Raw genomic sequence first — 15,505 nt, forward strand, 5'->3', positions numbered from 1 at the left:
CATAACACTTCTGATGTTTCCTCTTAGTAAATTTCCATTCACTATCCCCCACCCTATCTTTAACTATAAATTCTCACTCATCCAGGATGTATTTGGAGTTGAGCCCAGTCTCTCTCCACTGCACAATCCCATTGCAAAGGTCTTTTTACTCCTTTTCAAGTGCTTTGAGAAGTTTTGAAATTTTTAATTTAACAATTCCTAGCTAAGAAACCCACAAGAAACGTTTTTCTTGATGACTAAAATGTTCTTAATCCCAGTTCCAAGTTCCTAACACTGAAAATCAACAGTGGATGAACCTTGATATCTTAGGAAGTCATTATTTCTCCAATATTCTTGTAAGAGATGACATATTAGTAATATTTCTAAGTTCTATGTCCAGATAACTTGACACAAAAGCAGCAGTTCTTGCAAACTTCTACATAGAACAGGCACTCAATCAATATATACAGACTGACTTATTTGATATGTTTTTAAAAACATTGAAAGTGTGTATAGTACTTATAACTGTGTATTTTCTCTAAATACACTCTTACCATAGTTATCCAATCATTTTCAGTTGCCATCTGGTGCATAACTTTTGGCACAGGCTTGCTTGCGCTGCACAAGTCTGCAGAGCAGAGAATTTATTACAACAGTCAATGCTGCTATCCATTCAAGATACAGAGGAAACTTCTGTAATCAGTAAGGACTATAAAACAAACTGAATGAAAGCCTTGAATTTTTCAGATATGCCATGCTTAAAAATATTTTTTACTAATTCAGAGGAGAAATAAATTTGGTTGATAGCTGGGATGATTTCAAGGATAACAAAGGCCTAAAGAATGCAGTGGCCACATGCGGCTTGCAACTGCATATTTTCACCCACACAAGTGGGCTGTGTTCCTGAGACAGATGTCATTTTACACAGCTATGGCTCAGTACATACTAGCTCTGGCAAATATTCTCCCAAGTCTGCGGTGACAAACAGAAGTACATAAACATTCTAGAATAGTTCATCATGATTTAATCATAGAATCAAATGAAAATTAGGTGTTTCATTCTTTATGATATTACTAAGAAACACACATACGCAGTAATAGTCAGCCTCTATCTTATGTCTCCTGGGCCACTGTGTTTGTACAGATAGTCCCCTGGGAATTGCTGCCTTAGTCTGGTAGCCAAAGTAATTCTGCTTCCTCTACAGCTGCTACTGGGAAGACATGTTTCACAAACTTTTCCTCATTCCTTTAACCATACAAAAATCCTTTAAACTTCCCCCTACTGAGGAGCCCAGGCAGGGATCCATGAGGTAGTCATTCTAGAAATAACAGCAAGGAAAAAGTAACAAGAGGCAGGATGTCCTCCCCCAGCATCACCACCTGAGGCTTTCCTTCTCTCATAGTTCTGTAGCTGCCTGTCTTCTAGCAAAAAGGCTCATTTGCCAAATTGCTAGCCCCTGTTTCATCTCAACTCTTACAAAGGCTATAGATATACTTTAATTATTCTTCCTTTCTCTAAAAAAAGTCTGGGAAATTCGCTAAATATAGGTGGCTTCGAAAAGTATAAGAAACATGGCTCAAGACCTGTCTTCTATCTGTCTTATGTCCTGCCAATACTCTTTAAGGAAAAATTAAAAGTATTGACTTTTTTCATCATTGTCTATTTGTTCTACTTTCAAGTAAAACCCTTTAGAAATGCTGGAGAAAGAAGAGATTTCTTTCTTGGGACCAGTTTTATTATGTCTCAGGAGTCAAGGAATGGAAGAAATAGCTGAAAATAAAGAAGGGAAGGTGGCAGTGGAAAGGATAGCATGCTGCCAACATCTCTCAGACAAAAAAAAAAAAAAAGGCAAAGGGTGGGAGGGTGAGGAAAAACTACAAGTCTGTCCTAGATGAAAAACTCTTCTAGGAACTTCTTCTAGATGGAAGTCTTTGTCCCTGACAGTTCTTCTTTAATTCTTGACATCCTGAAACCTAGTAAATTTTTGTGGTATGAATATATATCCCTCTTCCTTTCTAGTGTTTGTATCTTGCCAAAACATTGGTTCACATGTATCCAAATAGCAATTTCTGTCCAATACACCACAGCAGAAAGGTGCTCTTACTAGCAAAAATACTTAGAACATAGTATATTTTTGAGAATTTCATGAGGGCATACTATTTTCAGTTGCTTTGCCTAGCACTGAGGTTTCAAAGATGAGTGGTACAGTCTGGACTTGAAAATGCTTCAAGTTCTATGAAGGAAAAGCAAAAACATATAAAAGGCATTAATATGATAAATGCCCAAAGAACACGGACTTTCTATAGCCAGAGCTTGAGAACCTAGTAAAATGAACTAATGTGAAGAAGACAGAAAGGGAATTCCAGGTCAAAGGAGCAAGTGATGCAAATACAAGGAGAGTCAGTAAAGACCTAAGGATCTAAAAATAACCTGATATGACATTAAGTAAAAGTCAGGGGAGAGAAAGAGGACAATGGAGAAGTAGGTGTGAATAGATCATGAATGGCTTTGTCTGACAAATACAGAAATTTAATTTTCTATCAAAGATAATGTGAATACACATTTTCCCCATAGAACAGAGATATTATCAGATTTAGCATTCTGAAAGATATGATCAGATTTAACCTTTAAAAATTTGCATTTTGGATAACAAATATGGGTATTTGCTGCCAAAAGATGACGACCAACTAATAGTGCATATTTCAGGTGAAAGATAACTGACCTAGGACAGTGGCATTAGGGATGTTAATGCAAAGCGTTATGTTTTTAGAAATGTAGAAAAGATGGATTTGGTGAGGATCAAAGTGTATTTAAGGGAGAGAACAGAAAATAGGGTGTTTCCCAGGTTTGTGACTTGAATGATGAATTGACTAAAGTTGCCTTTCACTAAGGCAGGAGATTTAAAATTCAAGACTTGATACACTTAGTTCAAGAGGCATCAGACCAGGTAGTTAGAAATGCCATGGCAGCCAGAGACCAAGGGCTCTCAGTAGGAGTATGAGGACTGAAGATGCAGGTTCTTGAGGTAGATCATGTGGAACTGGCCAGTCCATACCCTGTTGATCTCTTCCTAGGATACAGCTACCAGCATCAACAAATCCTCTTTGCTCCACACTCATGAGCTGTGAACTAAACATAATTCAAAAGCTACTCATGAATGGATGACCTCAGAAATGTGCCTGGCCTGCTCTTTCAGGTTGAAAGCTGAGAGCCAGAACCAGGGTAGTGTCATATTTTCAACTGGGGCCCCTGTGGCCTTGGATTACTTTTTAAAAGACTTATCAGCTTGGCAACTTGGCCAAATTTATAGTTCACACCTTGGGCTTTTTGTCATTTCTGTTGACATGGTCTAGACCATCCTTTAGCCATTTCATAGCCTATCTAGCCCATGTGATATTTTTCATAAATATTTAAAAAACACATCTTCTTTGGTATTCACCATCTTAGGGACTAAAAGCTTGGTAAGAAGAAGGTATCTTTGTGCAAATTAGAAAAGGGGGCCCTTGAGTATACATGGCAGCTCTGACCTGATGTCTAAACTGAGATACCTGGTTCTTGTGTTTGATGGGAGTATTTAAGCACAGTGTTAGTCTTGAACTGTTTTTGTAACTCACTTATACTGTAGCTACTGTTAACAACTATCATGCTTTACTTTGACCCTAGGGATTGATATCTGAGATGAATAGAAATGAGTTGTCCTACCAAGGTACAAACCATGTTTGGAACTTCGGAAATTTGTACTAAAAGTGCCTTGAAATCTTGATAAGCAATGCTGTAGTTTGGATAATGTTCCCCAAAAGCACATGTGTTAAAGGCTTGGTCCTCAGCTTGTGGCTCTATTGGGATATAGTGGAGGTGGAGTCTAGTGGGAAAACTTCAAGTCATTGTGGGTCTAAGACCTCAGAGCTCTACTCTTTCTTCTGCCTATGAGGTGAAGGCTTCCTCCATTGTGCATTCATAACATGATATACTGACTAGACACAGAAACAAAAGTAACAGGCCAAACAACCACAAAGTGAAACCTCCAAAATAAACCTTACATCTTTTTACGTTGATTATCTTAGATATTTGTTACAGTAACGGAAAGCTAATTAACACAAGCAATAAGACAATAAGCAAAAAGACACATGCAATAAGACCTTCATATTCCATTCTCTGTGTAGTGCTAGCCGGGGGGGGGGGGGGCACTGTCTAAAGTTACAAGAGGCCTTGCCCCTCAGTATTCAGCAATCACAGCTACATTAAAAAAAAATATTCATCAGACATGCTCTACAGGACAGTGAATTTTACACATTAGATATATTATGGATAAAAGTGGGTTTTGCAGACTAGTCTGAGAAAATAACAATGATAATAAGTCACACAAATGAACTCACATTAGGCCACCATAAATCAGAAATCTGTGCAGAAATATTTGTTTCTTATTTTGAAAAAAATTTAGCCTATGGCAATCTTTCTCTATCAAGGAGACTCTAAGTTCATGACGTATACAGAGGAACCAAAAATGAGCCAGCTTTTAGAGATTGTTCCCTAGAGTAGGAAAACAGCAAGAAAGCTTTCATAATCTATTATCTATTTGCCTAAGGATCCACAGGCAGAACACAATCAAGAACTCCTCTACCAAGGGGGCCCCTGCCTGTCCCATGTGCTACCTATTTACAGGCAAATATCTTAGAAGGAATACCTATGACACTGTTGGTAGTGACAACAGATAACAGAAAAATATTTTCAGAGGCCAAAATGGATCCCAGTTTCAATATCTGAGGATACATATGTATCTTCTCCATTCCTTGTGTCACTAAGATGACTGAGGACTTAGATTATGATCTTATGAATGGGTTGGGAAATTAAATATTCTCCAATGTTTTTATATTATAACTTATATAGTTATTCTGTTCTTATCCTGAATGAGCTAATTTGGAAATAAATCATCTGTCCAAGAATAATTATTAGCTTAGTGTAAAAATTTAAAAAAGGAATGAGAATTTAAAAAATTAAAAAGTACTATTAGGAAAACAACTAAGAGAGGTCCCAAATGCCTCTTTAATAAATTACATTCCCTTAAGAGGCAATAGGCAATGAACTATAGCATCACACTAAAGATAATGGTTTTCTCCTTTTTAACTTTCACTGTTAATCTTAAAAAAAATCAATTGACGTGCAATAAATATTTTCTTCTTGAGCTAGGAATGATCTAAAAAGAAAGTTGAGTGTAAAAGTTTGATGTTATCTATCATTCTTTACCAAAAGAGAGAATAGATAGGATGTACTATATTTTTCTTTTTTAATTTAGAAAACATTTAAAAAATAGATTTCACTTTTTAGAGACCTTATAGGTTCACAGAAATATTGAGAGGAATATACAGAGCTTTCCCAAGTCTCCCCCACCTCCCACACGCATACATTCCCCCACCACAAACATTCCCCAACTAAGTGGTACATATGTTGCAACTGATAATCCTATATTGACACGTCATACCCACCCCAAGTTCATTATTTACATGAAGCTTCACTCTTGCTGTTGTTCAAAGGATTTTTAAAAAATGTACAACAACATGTATATACTACTATATAGTTATACAAAGTAGTTTCACTGTCCTAAAAATTCCCTGCATCAATCAAGTGCTCTTCCCTCTGATTCTCCATGAATTTAGTCAATTTGAGTCCCAGAAGGTCAGAAGGTTAGAAGCAGCTCTCTTAGTTTATTCTTGGTCAGTCTATAGTTTGGTTGTGACTACATTTGCTCCTGAAGAACAAAGATCTGCTGGGCAAACTGCTTGGCAATCAACCATCTTAGGAATTACTTGTTTCTCTTAACCTTGCCCATAGCTTTGAAAGCAATCTCTTAAATTATCCCACTTCAGATAAGTTTTAAAAGTTTCTCCTGTTTTCTGTCAGGATAATGCATAATGTTACCTTCATATTTACTCAAAAGATGATTATTACTCTTTTACATCATAAAGTAGCCAGAGCATCATAAATCAAGAATTATAAGCACCTGTATAAAATCTTGTAAATTATTATTTAACATCCTTATACATCCAATACTGGTAAGGACTTAATATCTATTTTCAGATTCAATTTTTAAAGAGTGAAAAAAAATTTTTAAATTTTCAGAAAAAAAATTACAAATCTGATTAAAAGTTGCAAAATATCTGTAAGAAAGGCTGGTAAATTTTTCTTTATTTTTATTATATCAAAAACACAACAACAAATTCTCTGGGTTTTATTAATATCCATTATTTAATTAATGTCCTGTAGATGTGTTCTGGACACCTGAACCATGGGAAACAAACCATCTCAATAGGAAGTCTTTTCTAATAATAGCCAAGGAAATGCAACTGCAGCATATTTTTCCACTAATACTGGAGAAATTAAATGAAGTGCATACAGTCCTTTACTCTGGCTCTACCTGTCACCTTGGACTAATCATTCTCCCTCAACAGTGAAAAGAAATTTTTTCTTATTTTGTAAATATTAATGACTACATAATGTTTGTAAATATTAACAACTTCACATTTTTTTCATTACAAATTCCCTCATGTTGTAATAAAAAATGGTCTACCATAATTTAAATTAAAAACAAAGAGAAAGTAAAAAACCTGTGAATTTATTTTCCCTTGGTAAACAGCACTGTATAAGGGGGTATGATGCTCTTGCCAGGTATTTTGTAATAAAGCTCCTTACCTTAGTTTTTGGTCGAGCTCCAGTTGACATCTGGTTTGGTACACCATCAAGATCCTTGAAGTTTTCAGTTTTGTTCTACAATACTTTTTGCCCCTGATGTTCTGTTTTATAAGTAATCTCCAGGTTTATAGAATCCTATGGAATAACAAATTTAAGCAGGTTTTTTTCACATATAAATAACTTTTTCTAGACAATAATTCAAGTAATTACAGATGTATCAATAAAAATACATTTTAAAATTATAACAGCTTTGAAAATTAATATAAAATATAAAAATATTCTTAAAGATTAATAATTTTTCCAAAGACATTTATCCTTAGTGTAATTAGCACTAGTAAAGCCAGAAAACTTATTTATAAACTAAAACTAATTTTAAACTATCAAAGTACTATATAATACTATACATGCATATTTGAAAACTTTTATAAACAGCAAGATCAAAGTGTTATAATTGTTATTCATTCATTTTTTAATTGACAAATAAATGCTACATTTATGGTATATGAAAAAATATACATTTATAGCCATGAAAAAATATACATGTAAAACATAACTTCTTTCATTTCTTCCATTGGTTTTTGTGTTGTTCAGTTTCTTCCACAATTGAATTTTGGCAATATATGTTTTAATATAACACTATTATATTTAGTCATTCAAATTTATTATCAGACTTAGACTCTTGCACATGTGAAAAGAATTTGATATTATAGCCACCGTGTTCTTAATTATAACGTTGAATTGGAAGGGCCTAGACTTTAGATTAGACAGACTCAACAGCAAGACAGATAAATAATCTTATTATATTAGATTTCAGCCTAATCATCACTGCTTCTGAGAAGTATTGCATTACTTCTGGTAGATATTTCTGTGTATTCCTGTACTACTTCTATTAAAACTATGTCTAGCATTCTTATTATTGAATAATTAACTACTTCATTAAATTGTAAACTCTATGAAAGTAAAGACAAGCCTTAATTTACTACCAAGAACTTAGCACTGTCTGAAACAGAGCAATCATTCAATAAATATTTGTTAAATAAACAAGTAATTGTTTGTTTTCCGTGACTTTTTCTAAATTTTAGTTGATTTTTACAGTTACCACTATGGTTTGAAGGTCCTCTCCAAAACTCATGTGGAAATTTCATTGCTATTATAAAAGTATTAAGATATGGGACCTTAAGAGGTAGCAGGTGATGAGGGCCAGGGCTCTGCTTTCATAACTAAATTAATGCCTTTATTGTAGAAGTGGACTTGCTTAAAAGCAGATCCCTCTTGCTCTGTCAGTCTCTCACACATGCTTTTTGCCCTTCCACCTTCCCCTACAGGATGCCACAGCTGGAAGGTCTTTACCTTCCAGTATGTCTGGACCATACTTCTGGACTTTCCAATCCCCAGAACCATGAGCCAAATAAATTTTTGTTTATAAATTACTCACTCTGCAGATATTTCAGTAAAGCAGAAGAAAACAGACCAAAACATTGTACTGGGAGAACAAAAGAATGGTTAAGTATGCAAACTCAGTAGCTGGAGTGTTAGGTTCAAACCTAGGCTCTGACACTAACTAGCAGTGTAATCATGTAAGCAGTGTAAATTACTTTCCCTCTTTGTAAATTATTTGTAAAACTAGAATAATACTTTGCGGGGCTGGGGATGTGGCTCAAGCAGTAGCGCACTCGCCTGGCATGCGTGCGGCCCGGGTTGGATCCTCAGCACCACATACAAAGATGTTGTGTCTGCCGAAATCTAAAGAATAAATATTAAAAAATTCTCTCTCCCTCTCTCTCTCTTCCCCCCCCCCTCTCTCCTCACTCTCTCTTAAAAAAAAACATACTTTGCATTTCCTGGATTGTAAAGAGTTTATATGCATAAAACACTTTTAAAATACCTGTCACATGGTAAGTGATGAATTAATATTAGCTATTGTTATGATAGGTAAATGGATAAGGGAATAATGGATCTATAAAATAGATAAAATGAAGATATTGTCTTTGCTTCAGGAATGATCCTCTGAGGACGATGTGATGTGAGTTTTCAGTAATGGTAATCCTTTTTAGTGTTCCTTTAGAACCATTACAAAGGACAAGCCCCAGAGGTCAAAAGGAAAACACACAAAAACAAAAAACAAAAAACCTGTTTCCTTCTTTGTGGAAAAAAGTGACACAGTCAGAGAAAATTATTAGGTTTGGTTCCTTAGTGATATTTTTCTTATATTTTTAGGTTCTTCTGAAACTAGATTTTTTTAAAGTATATAATTCAAAGGGATTAATTTAATATCTTTATTACTGCGAATAACTAAACAAGATTTCCTTCAGGCTTCATAACTCCATGGGAATTAATTTTTGATTAATAACATTTTTTAAATTTTATTCTTTTCTCTGAGTCTTTATCCATTCCTTAATTTTTGTAGTTCATATATTAGTCATATAATGCTTCTTCATTTATTCTTCTCCCCTGGCTACCCCCTCCACACACAGAAAAAGTAACACCAAAAAATTTTAAATGCTATCAATATAGTCATTTTCTAAGGTTGCTATGAATAGGTATAAACTCTAGAATATTAGACTTCACTGATGTGATAAATATCACAGAATATTTCCATCTATATACAAATAAGCCATAAAAGGAAATCAACTATGAATTACAGAAAATGAACAATAAAATTACCTTTCTAATATATGCCCAAGTTTTATAAGAAGAAAGCTTAGGAAAAAAAATTTCTAAGATATTCAATACACCTTAATGCAAATATACCAAAAAATTATGTAGTGAACTATTGACTATCTGAGGCTGGGGAGATAAGGAGCAAATTCTTGACTCATTTCGTTCTTCTTTCAAAATAAAAGACAGAAATATGAGAATATAAGCATTTAAAATAAGTTCTACTCTTCTAAAATTATGTTTTAATATTTATATAAAATTAAAAATTTAGCATGTCATTCTTTAACTTCCTCATTTGCAAAGAAGAATCCTACTAATTAGATGTAATTTAGAAACTGAAGACTAAGATATTAAACTTTCTAGAAGAAAACAAAATATTTGTATTTTTAAAATCCATGTATTACAATGTTTAGAATATTAAATATTAACCAAAATATCTCCTTACTTTTTGTCAGTTAACTGAATATTAATATCCAAAATAATTAGTTTGCGATTTCCAACTTTAAATGAAGTGAAGCTTAAGGTCAGAGTTTAGCATATGCTGAACATTGTCCTTGTTATTTATTTTCATGTAGATTTATCTTACATGTCAAAAAAAAAGTTTGCGTAATTAACCTTCAGAGAACATTAAAAACATCATGAAAAAATGTAATCATATGATAGCTTTTCCCAAGCTAAGCTAAAATAATTTGCATTGAATTAATCTTTGTCAATATTTCTAAGCTCAGTTCTTCCTATAATGGAGACTAATGTACTTACTGCTGAATGACTAAAAATATATCACAGCACTCCAGATCTGAGAAACAAAGAGGCCTTCCAGTTTTTCATATATTCTATTGCTACTCACAAGATCCTTCTTTTCCTTCTCACTAACTACCATTTATTTAGTGATTTAAATTAGTGTAGTGAAAGCAGGTTGCTGTCTATATTCTTATCATGATTCCTGTTATTATTTTGTCTGTGTGACCTCGCAAGTTACTTGACCTCTCAATGTCTCTTGTCTCATTAAGGATGTTAACAGGACCTACTCATAAGGTTTTATTTGTTACTTCCCATTTTATTTTTAGCTCATATTTTACCCAAGACACAGCCAGGTCTTCAGGAAGCTAGAAATCTAATTATGTTATATTTTCTGTGAGAGCTATGGACTATATCCTTTCTGATGGGTGAAGTACTATTAAAAAAATCAACAGGGATCCAACATGAACACACTAAGGAGAAAGTTAGAGCCATGTTAATCGAAGAACCCAAATGTCTTCATGTCAGTGTGTTCCATTGACAATGGATATAGAACTAATGGAATAAAAATGAGATGTGAGAATACAAGGACACTGATGTCCAGTTCTACCTAGTTACATATAAAACACACTTTTGAAGTCTCATGCTTTATTTTTCACTTGTATATAGTTAATTTAGGTATTTTCATGTTTCAATTACTTAAAGACTTTCTTAATAAAAGTACATCTTTGGAACCTCCCAATTCTTGTCTCTTCTCATTTAAACATCCATTCATTCACTCATATGCCAAGTATTATCCAAGTACAATGAAAGCAAAAGTGAATTTCACACATTTTCTTAAAGATTCTCATTTAGGGAGAAAGGGTCATGTAAACAGATAATATTACAAGCCAAACTATGTACCAAATGGTATGGGAACATAGACAAAAGAGCAAATTATTCTGCCTAAGGGAAAAGGAAAAGTTCATGGAGGAGGTAACCTTTAAACTCAGTTTTGAAGGATAAATAGTATTATTTCAGGGGTAGAAAATCCCAAAGGCATAAAAGCGCGCGCACGCGCGCGCGCGCGCGCACACACACACACACACACACACACACACACACACACAAATACAGCATATTCAAGGCACTGTGAGGATTTTAATCTGACTTCATCTGATGGTGCCTAGGGAATGATGGCAGTAAATGATGTATGAAAGGTGAATGGGGGACCCCTAGATAAAGAAGTCAAACATTAGGGAGTTTGACTTTTTGCTGTAGGTAATGGGAACGATGTGGATTCTATTTTTATGGTTGTATTTTACAAAGGAGAATGTTAAAAAAAAATACAGGGAGACTGTATAAATACCAAAGAGTTTTATGCATGGATAATAGTCACCAGTATTCCAATATTTCTTAATTTGAGATTAACTTTCCCTTACTTTTGGCTCCCTCCTTTGTATCTGTGTGCTTTTTCAAAATAATATCTTGGTTTTACAATAGATACAGGAAAGTACACAAAACAGATGCATGGCTTAATGATTTCCCCAGTGATGCTGATCTTTACTCTAAGGACTAAAAAGAAAGCTCTGGGCACAGACAAATGGCAGCTACTATTATGCTCTTTCTTGATACCAGTCTGAGAGATACCCTAGCTGCATACTTCATTATAAGGTAGTTCCCATTACATAAGTGTCTTTTTTCTCGAATTACTCTTTCTAAAACGGAAGGACATATCTTATACTTACTTTATATTAATCATAATACTGTTCAGAATTTTGTATATTTAAAATTTCAAAAATAATTGATGAATGATCAATGAATAGAAATAAGTAGACCTATAACATCACCATAAAAATGCTTTGGGACAGGCAAAGAAAAATCTAACAACAAACTTAAAATCACACCTTTTGTTATCTGAGTATACTTTTTACTTTCTCTATATTCTCAGATTTCTTACTATGAATAGAATGTTTCATTATTTATGTCCTAGAATCTTCTACCATAAACTGGTAGGCCTTTAAAAACCGTCATTTTGAGGAATCGGGTTTTTGAAATATCTTCCTTGGACTAGTATGCAAGATTAATGACAGTCCATAACTTAACTGGATGATAACACTTGGCTATGTGTAAAGATGTCTCTAAGTTTTGTAAAAATGCTCCACAAGACAAGGAAAAATAGGAAAGACAGAGTGTAGATTTTCTGGGTGATTCAACAAATAAACTTCGGAGTTCAACATAAAAAAAATCTCTTATCAATTATTTAGTCATGAATTCTTGTTTTAAAGATGTTTGGAACCATGTTTGATGTTTTTTAATGCCTGCATTTTGTGATAGTGTACAATGATATAGAGAAAAAGATCATCTTCTAACATTTATTTTATACATAGAATACATAGTGGAAATGTTAAAAGTGATTATAGAGTTTCAGTAGTCTTTTAGATATATTTTTCTTAATTTAGTAACTAAATGTCTACCGTAAGCACCATGAGAGTAAGCACTGTGCTTGTTTTGTTGTTGTTGTTTGGTACCAGGGATTGAAGTTAGGGATGCTTAAGCACTGAACCACATCCTCAGCCCTTTTATTTTTTGAGACAGGGTCTCACTAAGTTACTTAGGTCCTCACTAAGTTGCTGAGGCTGGCCTCAAATTTGTGATCCTCCTGCCTCAGCCTCCTCAGCTGCTGGGACTAAAGGTGTGCATCATAGTGCCTGGTTGGATTGTGCCTGTTTTAACATTTATGTTATAAAACTTAATTTTATTTCATTGTTATGTAAGTTAGGGTCATCTGCTATCAAACTATTCGCTAGAGATCAAACATTAACTCCAAATATGGAAATTGAAGAAAATTAAAATGCATGGTTTTCTCAATGAAAGATCTCATTTTTTTCTAATTAATGATTTTTCCAAATTATGGACAAAATATGAGAAGCAGAATGAGTTGATTATACAAATCAGAATATGGTTAGCAAAAATAAAAGTTAAAAAAGCACAGAATGGAAATTTTAGCCACAAATCTTCCTTTTGGCTTAATATTGATGCTTTAAAAACAGTTTAGAATCATTATTTAACTGTAATAATTTCAAATTAATACACTTAAATAAATGATATGCTCTATTTTAAGTTGCACCACAGAGAATCAACTGCAATCAATGATGTATTATATTTTAGTAATATAGAACAAAAACCTGAAAGAAGCAGAAAATTGAAAGTCAGTTTATTCTTTTGATTTTTTAAAATAATTCAATTATATGAATTAAAGAGCTATAACAAAGGCTTGCTTTAAAAGAGGAGAGAGTTCTTCAATATAGTTAGTTGTTTTTGACTAAGGTCAAATTTATTTTGAACATAAAAAACTTATATTCCTTCTCTTATCACAAAAGCTGGAGTAAATATGTTCCAGCCCTCAATAAGACTATTTGTGCTTTGGGGATAAAGGGAACTTTGCACCCTTATTTATGGCTTCTTCATATTTCTCTATAATAACCCCATTCAGGAAAAGAAAAGGCACATTTGTTTTACTGATTCCATCTAAGAACATTATAAAAGGCAAGATAACTGCCAGAAAATCTATACTTAAACTATTGGAATGTGGGAGGATTGAGCAATCCCATATAGAACACATAGAGGTCAGACTTAACATCTCAGTTAGGCTTCATCAGGATGTGAAATAAGAGCATCTGGTAATTTCTGAGACATTAATAGAGTGGGGTTATGGGAAAGTGACTCTAGGTTTGACATTTCCTTTCTCACTGTGTGCATGTAAATAAATTCAATATATATGAGGTTAAATCTGTGACATAGTATACTGAAAATTGCAGAGATGTAAAACAAAATGGTGAAGCAAGATGGAAATGGTGGATAAGACGACTAAATTGTTTGCCATTACATCACATGCCATTATATCATATATATATATATATATATATATATATACAAAAAAAAACATCATTCATATATTATACACACACACACAAACACACTCATATAAACACATATAGATACTGAGGATTGAATCCATGTGTATTTTTTTTTTGGTTTTTAAAATAATTTTTATTTTTTAAAAGTAAATTGTACATTACAGGAAAAAAAAAGCAAAAACAAAGTCATCCAGTCACAAGAAGCTTAGTTGGACATGTCCCTCTAGGTTCTGTGCATATATACACAATATAATCCATGTAAGGAGATGAGGTAATTTCAACAGTGCAACATCATTTGGATCATATTCTGGTCAATAAATATAAGAATGTTCCAAGCTGTATTTGTTTATTCTATGGGCTGTGAAAATGAAATGAACTTCCAAATGAAGAAAGTCAAGCTCAGGGAATAGATTATTGGATTCTCAAATATATTTTCTTATCACAGGAAGATCTCCTATTGGATATGAGAATGTTTTAAATTACTTGTTCTTTATATACTGCATAACTATTTTGTTCTCTTAGTAGGGTAAGAATTAGGTAGACAATAGGGATGGGTAGACATAATAACTAAAGCTGAGTGTCTTGTGTTCAAGGAGATTTCAAGTCTATCTGGATGGAGAATTCTAAGGGCAAACTTAACAGGGAAAACCTGACAGAAAGCCCTTCAATGAATAGTCTACTATAAAACAACTTCATTTTCCTCTTTAAGGAAAGAAGAAATTGCTTCTGTCATCACACTGAACAGGAGAACTTTCATTTGACGTCTGATGACAGTCTTTCCTCCAATCCCTGTAACAAATTAATTATTAATATGTTGGAGCAGATCTCAGGTCTCATTTTGTCATATAGCCTTCTAAGTGAAAAGGCATCATGGTATTATACTACAGGTTTGTTAGTAATGAAATTCAAGTGGGTGCTATTCACAGTGTAGCTGAAATTTTAGTCTAGGTTGTTTTATTAAATTTTATTTTAGGTTTATAAAACCTATTTCAGGATGCATTAAATAGCAAGAGAGCAAACACCAAAATGTCTGACACCTAAATCCTATTGATGATAAAACTGTTTCAGAACAACTGACCACGGTTTTCAATAAAATGGACAAGATGTTAACATAGCTGAGACAGGTTATTATTTCAAAGGTTTTGCATCCTAGTTTTTTAGTGTAGTGTTCTGCATTTAATAGAGACCAAATCAATGTTTACTAAATTAAACTATATTATGAGCAGCAAGCTGGAAACTGTGGGTTCTGAAATATTACTGCTATGTAGACAAGTTATGGCTCTTCTCTCCAAAGTTAAAACGGCCTTTCTATATAAATAACTTTATGAATAATAACAGAACATATCATGTATCACTTTATACAGTATCTTTTTAAACCTAACAGGAATCTCCCAATGTGGACATCTTGTTTGATCAACAAGGGAAATGGAGACTCAGAAAAAGGAAATAATTTACTCAATCTACCTACCCATGCAGAAAGTAGAGGATTTGGGATTATGTCCTGATCATTCAGATCTTTCTACAGGACACCTACAGACCTGTGG

At 33.6% G+C, this 15,505-nt stretch overlaps 1 protein-coding gene across 2 annotated transcripts in view; it reads right to left on the reverse strand.

Annotated features, from left to right (window-relative positions):
- Positions 1–15,505, reverse strand: part of STARD13 (StAR related lipid transfer domain containing 13) — a 444,473-nt gene that overhangs the window by 357,481 nt on the left and 71,487 nt on the right. For both annotated transcript variants that reach the window (XM_081310721.1, XM_081310722.1), the window contains exon 2: positions 6,667–6,801. In XM_081310721.1, the coding sequence (XP_081166847.1) occupies positions 6,667–6,696 (30 nt within the window). In that variant the 5' untranslated portion in view covers positions 6,697–6,801. The remainder of the gene's footprint in view (positions 1–6,666; positions 6,802–15,505) is intronic.

Source organism: Spermophilus citellus, assembly GCF_964194105.1.
Source record: "Spermophilus citellus genome assembly, chromosome: 1".
Taxonomy (NCBI): domain Eukaryota; kingdom Metazoa; phylum Chordata; class Mammalia; order Rodentia; family Sciuridae; genus Spermophilus; species Spermophilus citellus.